A 19,044-nucleotide genomic window follows, 5' to 3' on the forward strand; every position below is an offset into this window, starting at 1 on the left:
TATTTGGTGTCAAATTTGTCATGTGCTCAGAACGGTAATTCTATCTTTTGTGTCCACTAACTCTCGTCTGATATTTTGTTCTCAATTGCAGATGTAGTTGGTCGTAACTGATGATTTTTAATTACTGTCATTTGTTTATTCGGCAATTCTGTATAAAATTTTAATTTTGGGGTTTCGCCGCTTATAAAAACAATGAAAGTGGTAGTGTTCATTATTAAAATAATTTATCATAAACTACTTTTTATCACACAGGCTGGTAGGTACTGGGTTCGGATCCCAGGTCGAGGCATGGGATTCTTAATCCAGATACCGACTCCAAACCCTGAGTGAGTGCTCCGCAAGGCTCAATGGGTAGGTGTAAACCACTTGCACCGACCAGTGATCCATAACTGGTTGAACAAAGCCCATGGTTTGTGCTATTCTGCCTGTGGGAAGCGCAAATAAAAGCTCCCTTGCTGCTAATCGGAAAGAGTAGCCCATGAAGTGGCGACAACGAGTTTCCTCTCAAAATCTATGTGGTCCTTAACTATATGTCTGACGCCATATAACCGTAAATAAAATGTGTTGAGTGCGTCGTTAAATAAAACATTTTTTTTTTCCATAGCAATCTGTACCTACTGGAAGAGACTCCAATCAGTTTGTCACTTTACCTCGAGCTTCATCGGCGGACCCATCCAAAACCAATTCCCCACAACTGATGCATCAAAGGCCATGGTATACGCTGTTCTGTATTTGGAAAGTGAATATAGAAACTCCCTTGTGGCTGATGGAAAAATATAGGGAGTTTCCACTAAGACTATATGTCAGGATTATCAAATGTTTTCCATCCAATAGCCGATGATTAATAATAAATCAATGTGCTATAGTCATGTCGGTAAACAAAACAAGCTTTTCACTGCATTCATTACTATTAGACTGTTTGCAATTGTTCCATCGATACCGATTAGGAGAGGTTGGTTACCTACCATCATCTATATCTTACCATCGACAATATATCTTAACATCGTTAATATATCGTGCCATCGCCTACATGCTACCACCGTCTACATCTCACCATCGCCTACACTTACCACGGTCTACATCTTACCATCGCCTACACTTACCACCGTCTACATCTTACCATCATCTACATCTTGCCATCGCCTAAATCTTACCATCGCCTACATCTTACCATCGCCTACACTTACCACCGTCTACATCTCACCATCGCCTACATGTTACCACCGTCTACATCTCACCATCGCCTACATGTTACCACCGTCTACATCTCACCATCGCCTACACTTACCACCGTCTACATCTTACCATCGCCTACATGTTACCACCGTCTACATCTTACCATCACCTACACTTACCACCGTCTACATCATACCATCGCCTACATCTTATCACCGTCTACATCTTACCATCGCCTACATCTTACCACCGTCTACATCTTACCATCGCCTACACTTACCACCGTCTACATCTTACCATCGCCTACACTTACCACCGTCTACATCTTACCATCACCTACATGTTACCATCGTCTACATGTTACCACCATCTACATGTTACCATCGTGAACATCTTCCTATCACCTACGTCTTACCATCGTCTATATCGTAATATCGTCTACATCTTACCATCGGTGCCTTTTGGAAGAGACTGTCAACGTACCATCGTCTTTGTCACTTCGTATTATCTATACAAAAAGAGAACTTTTTTTTTCTAACCTACCATCGTCTGTTCGCTGATGGAGTCTATACTGTTTATGAAGATTGAAACGTCCACTTCAGTTGGCGTAGCTTAAAACAAAACAAAAAATCCAGTTATGTTGAAATCTATTAATTACAAACATAACAGGCCACACCCGCGTTGAAGTAAAAGAGGAGAGGGAGACAGGGAGATGATGCGAAAGAGTAGAAGAGAAAAAGATAGAGATGTGTATGAGAGAAAAAGGACGAAACAAAGAGAGAGAGAGAGAGAGAGAGAGAGAGAGAGAGAGAGAGAGAGAGAGAGAGAGAGAGAGAGAGAGAGAGAGAGAGTCGCTGCTTATAGTAGAGACATTGATATCCTAATTAAAAACATATAAACAATATGCATTTTTATTCGCTTAAAAGGAGTTGGAAAGATTTTACAACAGCTACAAAGACAGAAACGTTCATTTAATTCAAACCTTTACAAACTCGAGCATCTTAATCTTGGATCGTGAGAGAGAAAAAAAAGTTTACAAAATAAAAAACCCTGAAAAAATTACTTAATTACATTAAAACGTCATTTCAGACAAATTTAAAACTAAAAAACAATTAAAATTTAAGTGTCTCTGATTTGCCATTTGCTCACGAAGCTGTAATGAAATTTAACAGCAGACTAATAACACAGTGTGACTAGAGCGTAGGTGACAGTAAACGAATTAACTATATATTTTCACCCTTGCTCTGTGCAGTACCAGCCGCCACATATAGCAGACGACAGTATGTTCTCGACACACTGTTCCGCTCAGCTGTCAACCCTTAACGTCATTCTAAATAATCATATGTCTGCCGGCCTGGGAGGAATACAAATTAAAACTATTCACTTAAAGGTGACAAGTGCTGTAATGACAGACTGTTGACCACATTAACTTTAATACCAGTTATTTGATCGATCTGAAGTCACAATTTACTAAAAATATTGATCGCTTGTGAATACACTGCTCCCACTCCGAACTTTAAGATAGAACTGTACCAAATAAACATATCATTGGGTCAAAGGTCAAAGATCCTTCAATTGTAAAGAAAGCATATAATACTGATATCAGTGGCGAATCCAAGTAGGGGCCCGGAGTCCGCCCCCTGTATTTTGCTCCTTTTTTTTTTTTTTTTTACTTTGCTGAATCCTAGGAATGCCTTTGGGAACGGGTGTCATTGGATTTTCTGGATCTGCTACTGAATATACCTACAGTTGGTGAAGTAAGTGAGAGGTAAGTGAGATGACATGTTATCATGTACTGTTGATTAATGCATACGTATACCGAACTGCATTTATAGTTCAGTTTTTAAAGTTCAAGGATACCATCCTGGGCCTACACCTCAGCTATCATGAACTGCCTCTCCAGGTCAGTAAAGTTTGTTTCTTTTATTTAACGACGCCACTAGAGCACATTGATTTTTTTTATCTTATCATCGGCTATTGGACGTCAAACATATGGTCATTTGGACACTTTTTTTTAGAGGAAACCCGCTGTCGCCACATAGGCTACTCGTTTACGACAGGCAGCAAAGGATCTTTTATTTGCGCTTCCCACAGGCAGGATAGCACAAACCATGGCCTTTGTTGAACCAATTATGGATCACTGGTAGGTGCAAGTGGTTTACACCTACCCATTGAGCCTTGCGGGGCACTCACTCAGGATTTGGAGTCGGTATCTGGATTAAAAATCCCATGCCTCGACTGGGATCCGAACCCAGTACCTACCAGCCTGTAGACCGATGGACTAACCACGACGCCACCGAGGCCGGTTCTCCAGGTCAGAGGTTAGTGGTTATTTTTTAGCGATTAGTGTGATACCAGTCATAAACCACCCCCACTGAGCCGTTAAACCTCGCTCTAGAGGTGAGCCGGTACCGAGGTGCGAACTCAGTACCTACCATAGGCCCGTAGAAACCGAGAAGGGGGGGGGGGTGGAGAGGAGGGACCTGTGCCCTCCAATTGAGGACAAAAATATAGGTGGTTTTTTTCCTACTCTATAAAAATAATGTTAAAAATAGTATGCCTTTTGATGCACCGGTCGTACGACACAGGAAATGGCATAAAGCCCAGGGTGATCGATTCTGCAACCCATCGCCCCTCAGACGAGCGCTACACCAGTGAGCTACAGCCCGGCGAAACCCACTGCTGCCACACAGAATACTCCTTAGGAATAGCAACACGTCATCTTTTATACAGTTTTTACCAACTGACATACTAGAGCGGTCCGATACGAAAATAAGGCTCCACAAAATACAGTCTGTTTCTGTGGTCGGACCAAACTTCCAGAATTAAGTCGGTCTTTAAAAATAAGATTAAAGGAAGAGCCTGGATTGCACAGATAAGATTGTTTTATGCCCTCTTCATTTGCCTTGGTGCCATTTATGCTTTCCTTCACATTGTTTTCATGTAGCCAAGGCAACATTTTGTCTTCCAACTTTGCCATCAAATAACGTCATTCGGACACAAAGTGTCATGATGCGCCAAAATATTATTATTTGAGGCGGCGCAGTATTATTTCTGGTATAGATGGCGCTGATGTAGCTACCACGGAAAATGTTAATTTAAAAATAAAAGGTGGAGACAAGAGGTCAAAATGGACGCGCGCGCGGACCAGAGGTCAGACATTTTTGTTTGGACCTAAGCCAATCAATGAACCAAGGGTCCTTGATTCTGCAACCTGCCTGACCTCAGAAGAGGTAACTACAAGAGTGCCAAGGAGATTAATTTTGAAATTCCTATATAGATATAGTCAATAGTTTTACAATGAACAACAGCATACCTCTGTCAAATGTCGGGATGATTTTGTTGTCATAGTCCATCAGCAACGCCTTCACAAACTCAGTTCTGAAAAAAAAGAAGGTTAAAATAAAGTTAAAACGCAAATAGATTCATTCATCATCGTCTATTAGTGTCATCTATTTGGTAATTATGAGGAAGGAAAGAAAGGCACTCAACACTTTTTTACGGTTATATGGCGTCAGACATATGGTTAAGGACCACACAGATATTGAGAGAGGAAACCCGCTGTCGCCACTTCATGGGCTACTCGTTTCGATTAGCAGCAAGGGATCTTTTATATGTACCATATCAAAGACAGTGTAGTACATACCACGGCCTTTGCTATACAAGACGTGGTGCACTGGCTGAAACGAGAAATAGCCCAATGGGCCCATATACTGGGATCGATCCCAGACAGACCGCGCATCGAGCGAGCGCTTTACCACTGGGCTACGTCCCGCCCCCGGTAATTATGAGGAAACCCGCTGCATTTTTACATTAGTATCAGGACAGCACACATCAGACCTTTGATATACTAGTTGTGGAGCACTGGTTGGGTAGAAAAATATCCAGTTAAAAGAATGGGGCTTCAATCCTACCAACAAAGCACTTAGCTATAGGCGAGCGTTCTACCGACTCCAATAGATGTGATGGAAGAAGATACAAACGTGGCGTATAAAAATGAGTCATAAAACTATGGTCGACTTCTAGCCGTACTCCATGTTAATAGCTTCTAAATGATCGTGCGACGTACTACATAGCATCGTTTGGTGGACATAAAATAGTGTGGGTCATTACAAGGCCCTTACTCCGTGCGACTTGTGATATGATGATTTCAGAATTCCAAATTAGATCCATCTTTTTATCTGATAAAGTAGGTCCACCATGCGATGACGCGACAGAGAAACGAATAATTTTTGTATCGGCAAATATTTATAGGCATAAATAAAAACTGTGATCAACTGAAACGAACAATTATTAGAATTAATACATTGGCAATTTGAATTATTGTTAAAGAAATGTTTTTTTTTTTATAACAACGAATTTTTATTGTTAGTAAAACGAATGTTTAGCACGTTCCAAGTGCTTAAAATCATTTCTGTATCCCAAAGGAATAGCAGGACCTTAAAACGGACAAGCATATCTGAGGAAGGAAGCAAAGAAGTGTTTTATTTTACGACGCACTCAACACATTTTATTTACGATTATATGGCGTCGGATATATAGTTAAGGACCACACAGATATATAGAGAGGAAACCTGCTACCACTTCATAGGCTACTCTTTTCAATTAGCAGCAAGTTATCTTTTATATGCACCATTCCACAGACAGGATAACACATACCACGACCTTTGATATACCAGTTGTGGTACACTGGCTGGAGCAAGAAATAACCCAATGGGCCCACCGACGGGGATCGATCCCAGACCGACCGCGCATCAAGCGAACGCTTTACCACTGGGCTACGTCCTGCCCCAACATGCCAGAGGATTCATGTCTTTATTTTCAATTGAATGAAATTAAATTCGGCGGTTTCTTACTTTCAACTTTTATATTATATTACATTATTGTAGTTTTGACTCGGTTAGACTTGAATAAAGTGTCTGTCTGTTTGTCGGTCGGTCTATCAGTTTCATGATCCTTGACCGTTAATCAAGACGAATAGCCTGTATAACAAAAACGTTTTTCTTCAATTCTCTAAACCACATATTAAAACTATTTTCTGTTGTACGATTTTCAAAGTGTGATAATCGTGCGTGCCTTATTTTACATTGTGATAGATTAGCCGTCAAGACAACATTAGGCTAACATACACTGGATGACCAACACCCTTGATTCTTCAAAACCAACCAATGACCAATCCAGCAAAACTGATGTCTAATGTCTGTAACAGATAATAACATCGACAGTGGAAAGCTATACCACGATGTGACAACAGCGCACACGTTTTAAAATGGATGCCAAAGATAGATCATGGTGTGAAATGATATAATGAGGTAGATTTGTCGTAAATCATATTGAGTAACACCTCTTGAAAGTCTTTTGAATGAAAGAGCCTTAATTAACACAAATACAGACATCCAATATTCATGTGGGCAGCACATTTACTTGAGAAATTGTGCCAGTTATCCTTTAGGGTATATTAAATTTGGTCAATGGCATTCTTGACACAATCTGAATACTCTATTGTCACGCACTCTATGGATACGATACGTACCGAACTGCAATTCCTCAACAATCCATGTTCTAGGCAGTTATATGTGTCTAACAATGTATTATTACAAAATGATATATATGATGTGAATATATGTCATACGATAAATTCCATATAGTATATAGAGATTGTTATACGAGCTTGTGTGTTGTACTGATTTTACGAAACCAGTGTCAGGATTTTTGTATTGCCCGAGCGAGAGCGATGGTAATACATGAATCCTGACAGAGTTTCGTAAAATCAGTAGACTCACACGCAAGTGTAATAATTTCTTTTATTATCCATATTATTATTGTTGTTTTCTTTATGAATAACAATACCCGAATCAAAATGTTTCAGCCACATATGACGTCATATTTCAAATGCATTCTGAACTAGGACGGGAGAAGCAACGTCATGTTATGACGTCATTACACTTGGTATTACACGTGTGAATCGTATGATTATTATTAACTCGGTTATGTTGAACCATATGGAGAATAAGACATGGTACGTGATATAATTGTGATGCGATGCAATGTGATGTGACGTAATTTACGATATATTATCAAAAATTGTATAATATGGTATACTATGATATGACATGGTATGGTATGGTATATGTTATGATATATTTTAGCAACCAAAATGTAACTAACGAGTCTTGCTGAATCCAATTGTCACGGGGATTCTATAATACCCGTAACTGAATAAAACACGATTATCCAAATATCTCTCCTAACTGTATATCTATTAGATCTCTCTGTAACAGGCAGTATATACCCGCGTTGACTCGTCTAGGTATGATCAGAGATACGATCTCATATAAAGTATATATTATTATAGCACGTTTAGTTCACTAGAAAACACAACAAAAACACAATACACTTTGGAATCTGTATTAACCTACGCTGACAAATGTACTGCCGCAGTAGTTAATTAATAACAACAACAATAATAACAACCCAGAACTGATCACTTAATTAGTTAATCTCTAGGTGTCTAGTTTACACCCACACGTGTGATAATTGAGAAACGCTTCCAGGGGAACTTAATTAATAAAGGAATTACAGCTCTATTCCTAACTGGTTAATTTTTAATTAACCCTAACTACTCATTCAGTAACCTTGTAACACAGAATTAATACTGGTACCTATCACAATAAAGACAATAACCTACAGTTTACCTATGTCTTCTAGGATGACTGGCTAAGCTTTATATTACCAAATACTCGTATAATGTTAGAACAAAAAGTCTACGATTTACTTCGTCAGATGACCGAAGACACTGTCTAAAGAATATTGGTATAATACAGTATTAAAATATTTAAAGTCACATCAATCACATCAAGGTTATACAACAGAGCAGAAATAATATATTTACCAAAGTCCGGACGGACAACGTTCCCCCGGGATACCTTCCTATGGTTCCCCTAGATATCTCTAAACCCTAGCTATTTATTCAAAACTCTCAGAGACAGCGAATATCGCCTGGGAGTACAACGCGGTACCTCACCTATCATCTGATATTCCACCTCTTCCAGAGTCGGTATATTTTTCTCTGATCGTCAGACTGGCTGTCGCCATCGTCGCCAAATCACGGTTGTAAAAACCGCACTCGCGGAGGTATTACGTAACTACTCGCCACATGGCCTCCGCACCTGACTGGGTGTGTATTAGAAAGTATAGCTCGAGGACCGTCGCGCAGAAGTATTACGTAACAAGTTGCCCACCTGGACTAAGTGCAATGAAACTGCACACGACCCTCTAACACAGTTAATATCGCCACAGGCGAAAAAAAAATTAAGAGCATGTTCCGTCACACACCCCTACCTCAAAAAGGATATTTCCTCTACTCTAGGAATAGGGAAATATACTACATTAAAACAAAAAGGTGCGTTAACCGACGCATACGGGCATTTATAACACATGCAATAATAAGGTGACTACCAGTAATCACACTGAGTCTCTGAGTCCCTGGTATACAAATAAAATATATAAAAACAAAACTGAAATCAAGAATGTCAACACATTATCATAACGTTCAACTTCGGGACAGGGCATCAGCGATTACATTGGATGTGCCCTTGATATGTTCAATGGTAATTGGGTATTCTTGCAGAAGAAGACTCCATCTCAAAACTCTCTGGTTGGAGGCTTTCATTAGGATGGTCCAGTCCGTCTTCGTCTTCCTGGAACAGCACAGCTCCAGCTCCCACGTCACTGGCATCCACAGCTAGCTTGAACGGCATTCGGTAGTCTGGTGCTGCCATCACGGGAGACGAGTAGCGCCTCTGCTTGAGACGGTTGAATGACATCTCGCATTCATCTGACCACTGGGACTTCGTTTCCTTCTTTTTCAGTGGTGCACGTTTGCCAGTTTTTCTCCGATAGGCATGCTGTCGAATCGGTGTAGCGTTGGGTTCCAAGAGCACATCCTGGCTTAAGGTATTGGTAACCGTTGGAAGGTTCTGACAAATGGAAACATTGTCTTGTTTCAACGTAGTCAACTTTGCTCGCTGGGGGTTCAAGTCTGCTAGAATCTGGCTGTTGGTTAATTTTCTCTCTGCAGTCTTGACGTCATCACAGGAAATTGAGTGCATATTAGTATAATATTTTCTTAATTATTCATTTACTACAGAATGACATATTAAAGGGACATATCCTAGGTTTTAAACACTAAGGCATATTTTAAACTATTAGTGCCGTTTTTTTGATAATCGAAATCATACTTTACTTAGATTTTATTGTTTAGAATATCCATTTCCATACATTCGAAGTGTTTTTGGTCATCCTGGTGTTTTTAATATCACAAAATGGATTTCTCATATTTTTAAAAACGCACGTACGTCTGAGACGTAACAGTTATGGAGTCGAGTTTTAGTTTATTTTTAGAGGGTATTTCACCATTTCAAAGTCACAGACTCATAGTTAACTCAATTGTAACTTTATCCAAATGTGTTAAAGGTTAAGATTAACTAAACTTGGTGTGCCTTTTCATGGGCTGAAACTAGGGTCTGTCCCTTTAATGACGTACTAGGCCATGGTGGACGAATTCCTTTAAAACGTATTTGACTGTAGGCTATTAAATGTCGAGAGAGTGGTGTAAACACAGGGTTGATTCTTGCATCTATAGTCCGTCCCAAAGGAACGCCTTTTTTGATGCTATATAATTTACTACAAGTTAGTTATTTTTGAGCCGATTGTTTTCTAAATTGGACACAAAAAAAGTAATTTTGTTTTGTTATTTCCTAAAAACACTTTTACTTTTCTGAAATTATTTCCAAAACACATTTTTGTAAGAGTATGGGGCTGACTGTAGAACTGAATGCCAAATCGTGCATTACGTTGTCTGCATACCAAGTTTTAATGAGAGTTGCTTCCCTTTTCGATCCTTCGAACTAGTGATGTTCCAGAGATCGATTATAATCGAAAATTGTGATGATCGATTATCAAAATCCATAATCGATTATGATGAAAAATCTTAACTGTAAGTATACACCCAATTTAGATGCTAGAATTGATTTAAATATGTCGGGGTTAGTGTTTATTTTTATGTCTACATAAATTACCTTTATTATTCAAATCCTTCTTTTGTTCATATAATTGTAACCGATTATGTAATCGAAAGTTGATCGGATGGTGCCAACCGATTATAAATCATGATCGATGATGGAATTCCAACCGATTCCCATCACTACTTCGAATTAAATAGCTGTAATATAACCATTTTTTTTTTCTTCAAAATAACCCCCCCCAAAAAAAACAAACCATTGGGTCTTTTTGTTTAATTGCTAGATATTAGTCCATGGGCTATGGGGGGGGGGGGGGGCACATGCATCCCCCCCCCCCCCCCACTGAACTTCTTTGGTATTTTCTTATACCCATGTGTCTGGTGACTTGGAAAAAGCATGTTAACAGGGAAAAAATTGGGTCTCAAAGTACCTCCCATGATCTTTTGTGACTACGCCCATTTTTTCTGGCTTGCCACAATTTTCGGGGTAGGCCAAACTAAATTGCTTATAGCTTCACTTCAAATGGACCAATTTTCACAAACCTGGTGTCAAAATGTTGGTATTGTATTGCCCTATATTCCACTAATAGATGACATCATTGATGACATCATCGGACGTAAAAAAAAAAAAGGCACGGCGCTTTGGCGAAAGTGAAAATCTATCATCCCGTTTACTAAAATGTCAAAAATATGCAAATATAAACTGCCAATGAGGTAAAAGATGTTATAGATCTCCACCTTTGAAACATCCGAAAATAAAAACAGGCTATCATTGTATTGTTAGTCCATTCTTTCATTGGTGAGATGTTACAAATTAATGGTTAGAACTGAAATGACCTAAATTGAGTAAAATACAAAATTCCCGTTTTCCACAACCATGCCAGTCCCCTGGACCCCACCCCCCCTCCACTCCTGGATCCACTACTGCGGGCAGTCGTTGTGCCGTGGATAAGACTATTGAGGAGACATTCATGAAGGTGGGGGGCGGGGGTGTCGTGGGGTGTGTGCATGTGGACCCCCCCCCATAACCCATGTACTATATATACCTCCGTCCCCATCCCATTCTGACCCGAAGCCAGTTACTGACGAAGTCAGAGATTGTGCCCAGGACCGTAATTGCATATAGGCACGTTAATATGGTTTAAGATCTGAAAAGATCAATAACTGTCTGATTGGTTTTAATAAAAGCATTTCACAATAAACCTGTCTAGCCTGTATGCTAATCATTGTTATATCTTACTATTATTTTGATTATCTCAAATGTAGACACTCAAATCGATATATCGAATTGTTAATGTGTATTTAACGAGCCTTTTGCGACACAAATACTGATCAACAGATATTGTTATTGTTGATATTTTAAATACCAGGGGAAAATCTATTTATTATGCAACCCATATACCAAAGACAATAATTATCTTTTATTATTATTATTATATAATAATTATTAGAAACACATCACCAAAGGAAATGAATATTTATTTAATAACACCCCAGTGGTCTAACATATGGTTATCTCGACATTTGGTATAGAGAACTTTTAGAGCTCACTGGCACACAGATGCGAAGAGTGCGTGCAGTGCGGCTATACAAATTAAAATTACACTCTTTCTGATGGACCGGCCTCGGTGGTGTAGTGGTTAAGACTGGTAGGTACTGGGTTCGCTTCCCGGAACCGGCTTCCACCCTGAGCGAGTTTAACGACTCAGGGGGAAGGCAACTCTCTCTCTCTCTCTCTCTCTCTCTCTCTCTCTCTCTCTCTCTCTCTCTCTCTCTCTCTCTCTCACTAGCCCCTATGTTGGACAGACAGCCTAGATAGCTGAGGTGTGTGTCCAGGGACGAAGTCATCACCCCACCCCACCCCACCTCATCCCCGATCGATCCGCCGAGGGTGTTCGATGCTACGACCCACGCACCCCAGGCGAGCACTCCACCGACCGATATATAAATCCCGCCCCTTAACGTAAAATGATTGAACTGACTAAATAGACGAGAAAGCCTTTTTTTACGTGGTTAGGCCATCGGTCTACAGGCTGGTAGGTACTGGGTTCGGATCCCAGGTCGAGGCATGGAATTTTTAATCCAGATACCGACTCCAAACCCTGAGTGAGTGCTCCGCAAGACTCAATGGGTAGGTGTAAACCACTTGCACCGACCAGTGATCCATAACTGGTTTTAACAAAGGCCATGGTTTGTGCTATCCCGCCTGTGGGAAGAGCAAATAAAAGATCCCTTGCTGCTAATCAGAAAGAGTAGCCCATGTAATGGCGACAGCGGGTTTCCTCTCAAACTTTGTGTGGTCCTTAACCGTATGTCTGACGCCATATAACCGTAAATAAAATGTGTTGAGTGCGTCGTTAAATAAAATATTTCTTTCTTTCTTTCATACCACGTATCACCAGTGACATTTAATTTACAGCAGTTAAAATTTTATTTTCTATTTATCATTCCATATCAATATTATCTCATTGGAATAACATGCTTCTACACGATTTCAGTGTAGCTGTTTTGAGTACAATCATAATAAATAACAACATACACGACAACCTTGTTACGTCCAAATGATAATTAATGGATATTTCTATGGAAGTTTTAGAGTAAAATTCTTACAAATGGCAAAATGTACGAGAAACTGGTTCCCACTAAATAATATTAATGGATCTGAGTACAGATAGGTTGTAGTAAAATCACAATAAATACATGATAAACTATTAATCCAATCAAAATAATGATGAACACATCGCAAATTGCAACAAAAGGTTTTTCTTCAGTTTTGTCATTAGAATGGTCTTCAGAATAATCTAAAAGTCTAAAAAAGAAGATGATGGAGAAGTTCACTTGTTTAGCACAAATTCAAGATAGCCGCCATAATACTTCATTTCACAAAACTCTTGACTTCAAAATTTGTAAAAAAATGTTTTACTGATTTTAAATGCTGAACCATTGGTAATTATATTATCGAAGACAATTAAACACATTATGATCTTATTTTTTCTTCTTCGCATACTTAAGTTCAAAACTGGTCCGAACTAACTTAATTGTGTATGTGACGGAACATGCTCTTATTTCTTTTCGCCTGTGGCGATATTAATTGTTTTAGAGGGCCGTGTGCAGTTCCAATATGCACTTAAGACTAGGTGGGCACTTTGTTACGTAATACCTCCGCGCGACCGTGGTCGAGCTGTGCCTAATACACACCCAGCCCAGGTGCGGAGGCCATGTGGCCAGTAGTTACGTAATACCTCCACGAGTGCGGTTTTTACGACCGTGATTTTGGCGACTAGGCGTCAGCAAGTCTGGCCATCTAAGGAAAATTGTCGTTTTGGTCGCTGTGGAAATATCACTTGTAGGTATTCGGTGCCGCGATGTACCCCTAGGCGATAATGGGTTTTTATAATAAATAGCTAGGGTTTTAGAGATATCAGGGAGAAACATAGGAAGGCTTCCAGGGGGAACGTTGTCCGTCCGGACTGGTAATTATATATTATTTCTGCTCTGTTGTATAAACTTGATGTGATTGATGTGACTTTAAATATTTTAATACTGTATAATACCAATATTATTTAGACGGTGCTGCCGGTAATCTGACGCAGTAAACTGTAGGCTCACTGTTCTATATATATAAAGCTTAACCAGTCATCCTAGAGGACCTAGGTAAACTGTAGGTTATTGTCTTTATTGTGATAGGTACCAGTATTAATTCTGTATTACAAGGTTACTGAATGAGTAGTTAAGGGTTAATTAAAAATTAACCAGTTAGGAATAGAGTTGTAATTCCTTTATTAATTAAGTTCCCCTGGAAGCGTTTCTCAATTATCACACGTGTGGGTGTTGTGTCACGGTGAAGTGATTACAATATTGTGTAAACTAGACACCTAGAGATTAACTAATTAAGTGATCAGTTCTGGGTTGTTATTATTTGTTGTTGTAATTAACTACTGCGGCAGTACATTTGTCAGCGTAGATTAATACAGATTCCAAAGTGTATTGTGTTTTTGTTGTGTTTTCTTGTGAACTAAACGTGCTATATTATACATACTTTATATAAGATCGTATCTCTGAGCATACCTAGAGACGAGCCACGCGGGTATAACTGCCTGTTACAGAGAGATCTAATAGATATACAGTTAGGAGAGATATTTGGATAATCGTGTTTCATTCAGTTACGGGTATTATAGGATCCCCGTGACAGGATAACAATTCTATTTATGCGAATCTTCGATTATATGAACTACTAAGAAATATGTGTATTCAGTTTAGGGATACGGGATATATTACACAAAAATACAGAGCAGAGATTTAAGAAAAACACCAATAATTAAACTTATAACCGATTCAACAACATCTGCAGCATAAAGTACAATGTTACCATATGTGATGTTGCCGGCCAATTATGTCATTGTACGTCACACATTTGGTAATAATGACCACCTACATTTCGTTTCAATCAGTAGCAAGGGTTCTTGTATATGTAGATGACAGCACATATCACGGCCTTTAGTATACCAATCGTGGTGCACTGGTTTGGTCGAACAAAACTTCCAATCAGAGAATGGGTCCACTGAGATGATTCGATCCTAGGACGCAAACACCTCAGTAGTACATTGAGCCGCATGGACGTATGTTCCGCCACACATCATATGCAGGACTATAACTTATACCAGAATGGTTATTGTAAGTCTAAAACATTAGATCTCACTACACAGATGACTTCCGGGTGAGAGTTCATTCATCACGGTCCACTATAGTTCCTAATTGTGACACATGTTATGGTTCACATATTCACTTCTAGGAAATGGTGAAGAATTAAAACAATATGTATGTTTAATGGTAAGCCTTCTGGCTGTATTTTGCCCATGTTATTTTCTAATATTGTGCATCGACCTTTTGGGACATGGGTATATAGCGCAAGTGACAACCGGAGTGAATCGATTAATGAACCACCTGTTCGGACCGGTACTACAGCCAGATGCGGTCATATAGCCAAAAACTGAGACGGAAATGTTCTCAATTTTGCAGTGAAAATAAATGCTTATATAATGTATGTTCGCAATGGTGTATGTTGTTGGTGCCAACGAGAACCCGTTCTATGGGCAATCTTCACTTGAAGTTGGGCAGTTTAACATGGGTTTCAATGGCAGATGACATCTGTGTAGTGAGACCTTAGCTGTGTTCATACTTATTACTGGCGTAGGAAGCGGGATGGGGGTGGGGTGGGGTGGGGGGCAAGGGGGTGGTAGGGCATGTGCCACTGCTTATACAACTTAAACTGGTTTAGCTAAAAAAAAATTGGTTCGAAATGAAGAGCGTTTACACATACAACAGCTATACGGTGGAAGTGTACTTATAGATCTGTACATGTAATGTGTAATTAATAAATCAACGTGCTCTAGTGGTGTCGTTAAACAGACAGTAATGTTTAAGACATCATCACAGCAATGGACTACGAGTCGGGGACCGCCCTATAGTCCGAAGGTTCAATGGTCCGAACGTTCAATAGTCCGAAGGTTCAATGACCCGAAGGTTCAGTAGTCCGAAGGTTCATTGATCCGATACACTGTACTCCGTAAACATAGGCTAATGTTTCATTACGTCTAATATGTGTATGGTATAAATACGACGTTACACGTTAACATAATCATGCAATTTATCCTCAAAGTTTTGCAACAGCTTTGCTTCAGTTGAATTCGTAGCCTTGCTTAATTCAAAATGACGGTACATTTAACTGTTAGAATAATCCAGTGTCAAGCCTTTAATTGTCAGTCGGCGTTGTAATTTCCCTAACTAGTACACGTTGGAAATTAACAAGTTTCAATAGAACTGTTACGACCCATTTTGTCGCCATCAAACCATTTTGTCTTCAGCGACAAAATCGTTCGATACTACACATATTTAAGGATACAATAATTATGAGGTATATAATCATAATTTTTGTATATTTATTAACTCGACACACATGATGAAATATTGCTTCCAAATGTGTTTGTGCGTGTGTTGGTTTGATTTTTGTGTTGCTTAGGTATTATTTTATTGCAAATGGCATGCGGAATGTAAGGGAATCTGTTTATAGAACTTGTCATTACTAATGATGCTTGATATAATATCATCTGTGACTGGTTTTTTTAAAATTGGCCATACTGGTTCGGGTTGCGTTATATCATATATCATACATACATACATACATATCTATATCTATCTATCTATCTATCTATCTATCTATATATATATATCGTAAGCATATTATAGGAGTCTAAAAGGTACTGTGTAATATAATTATGAAAACAGTCATCATCTGAAATGTTACCTAGCAAACCATTCATACATTCATAGAAATCATCTGCAAAATATAATCTGTCGATCAGTCTAGCAGAATTAATAAGAGCTACAAAGTTGGCTTCAAATGTACGTATAGTCAAACTGGCAACAAAATGGTTTGAGAGCGACAAAATATGTGACCATTTTGTCGCCGGCCTCAGGGATCATGGGCGTATACATTTGTCTGACTCAAAATCAAAACAAATTGTATAGAATATACATCTACTTTCATGAAAACGAATGCTTCCCTGTTGAGGGCAGAACTCCGATGACGTCAGAGGATGTGCACAAGATAGGCGTACTTGAACAGTGTTTTTATGGAAGCACACAAAAATGACACATATACATTCTCTAGATGCTTATAATATTATTAAACTTATACTTTTCATATTCTTATGTACAACTTACACAATAAACAGATCAAGCGCTGTACATTCAGTAAATTAATTATGAAAGTATTCGCCAGTTTATTGTTTGTTACCAGTATGATAGGTTACTTAGTGCAGAAGTCCCATTTGTGTAGTAAAAACGTACTGAAAACGACCATTAGCAGGCGGAATCCGTAATAGCGAGTATTCTTAAGACTAGTATTTTATTACTACATATCCATATGGTCTTAGTATATGAGTGGTCGTTTGGAGGAATTTCACTGTATAAAAATGTGTGTGTGTATGTGGTATGTGTATAAAAAAGGTTTCGCACGCTGTATATTACCTTTTATAAAAAGTGAATTCGCACGCTTTAATTTGAAAATACTTTTTAAGATCCGAAAACAAACATTTCCTTACGTTGGTCGCCCTTTTGTACAGTTATTAATTAGAGAAAGTGAGTGATGTACGATTGAAAACGCATTCATAATAGTTAAACATTGTCTGTTACAGGAACTCGTTTATATTTATTTAGTATTCTATACTGACGTCCAGAAAAAACCTACACCAATAACAAATTGTTTAAAACCCTTTATAATTTGAATAATGGAAACGATATGATAGTTAAATATATTTCTACTTTTTGGGGGAATGACATTTTCTTCACATCATGTCAATACACCACATATGAATACTAATGTATAGCTTTGGAACATGCACTGGGTTGTCGTTAAATATCTATTCTATTCTATTCTATTCTATTCTAATGAAACATGCAACATGTTTTGTTGTTTTTACTTCAGTAGTCTCTCAGTCTTGGTGTGGTTTCTTTTGGACATACTATATTTATTACAACACACATTACTGAAAAAAAATGGGCACATGCTAACCCATGGGCCACCCTTATTGGTTTTTACAATAAAGACATTTATAAAATGGTAGTACATGGAATTATTTGGATATAGTATTTTGTGGACATGGACCTCAAGGTATAGCCTTTAAGTTTCAAAGACAAAATTGAATGCATTATGTGATAGCCAACATGAGTCATATCGTCGTGTGATAACATATATCTTACACTGTTGCCTAAAACATTTTACACAGACGTACGCGTAGTGACTACTGTAAATAATTCACATTTGTTTAGTGCATTTGACACTGTTCTTTTGCCATTCTTCGTGATTATAGTTAGGTCTATAAACCTTCGGACTACTGAACCTTCGGACTATTGAACTTCGGACCACTGAACCTTCGGACTACCGAACCTTTGGACCATTGAACCTTCGGACTACAGAGCTGTAACCCTACGAGTCTTTTAGGCCGTTGCTAATTAACGAAATTACTGTCTATTCTGACTTAAGTCACTGTCATTTCCGCCTTATACTAGTTTAACTAAAACAGTTTGCGTCCACAGTTACATTTTAAACTGGTTTAGCTATACACGAGTTTTTGTTAAACTAGTTTAAAGTATAAATGTGAATGCAGCTTAAATGCATACTGTCACGGATTTAGGGACCTTATTTTTCGAAAAATGGATACTAAATAAAAATTACATTAATTTTTGGAAACCAAATCTAGCTATCGCATCACCTTAACTGAACCATGATAGAATGAAATCCATGTCAACGCTCTCGGCAATTTTAGTTTTTTTAATTATGGACCATTGCCATAATTCAATTATTTTTACAAAATATCGTTAGTAAATGGAGTATGGTGGTTATGAAGATGGTTGAATAAAGTACATTTATTGACAAATCAAATTATATTTATTCAGGTAATACTTTGTTACGCCATTAAATAGGTCAGTGGTCTGTGACAAAATGCCTTTAACACTAACCTTAATATTCTAATAGTACAAACAATGAAATTACACAGCAGCCGCAATAGTTTATGCCCAGAACGTATGATCGCTGCCTAGTCAATGACAGTCACTAATATTTGACATGTCATTTCATTCAACAGGTGTGTGTGTGTGTGTGTGTGTGTGTGTGTGTGTGTGTGTGTGTATGTGCATGAATGAAATTGTTTGTTTAGAGGGGTGGGGGGATCGGGTCATGTTGAAAAAATATATTTAAAAAAAGAAAATTTACTTGGAGCGCGCGCGCATGTGTGCGTGTGCGAGTGTGTTTTTTTTCTACTCTCCAACCTCTCCTTCTGGACATG

General features: G+C 38.6%; 1 protein-coding gene across 1 annotated transcript in view; it reads right to left on the reverse strand.

Moving 5' to 3' along the window:
* The window catches only part of LOC121375868 (glycine receptor subunit alphaZ1-like), a 38,083-nt gene that overhangs the window by 15,417 nt on the left and 3,622 nt on the right, over positions 1 to 19,044 (reverse strand). The window contains exons 3-4 of the mRNA XM_041503544.1: positions 4,493 to 4,557; positions 1,720 to 1,787 (exon numbers count right to left, since the gene is read on the reverse strand). Coding sequence (XP_041359478.1) covers positions 1,720 to 1,787; positions 4,493 to 4,557 — 133 coding nt within the window. The remainder of the gene's footprint in view (positions 1 to 1,719; positions 1,788 to 4,492; positions 4,558 to 19,044) is intronic.

This window comes from Gigantopelta aegis, chromosome 6 (genome assembly GCF_016097555.1).
Source record: "Gigantopelta aegis isolate Gae_Host chromosome 6, Gae_host_genome, whole genome shotgun sequence".
Classification (NCBI taxonomy): Eukaryota; Metazoa; Mollusca; class Gastropoda; order Neomphalida; family Peltospiridae; genus Gigantopelta; species Gigantopelta aegis.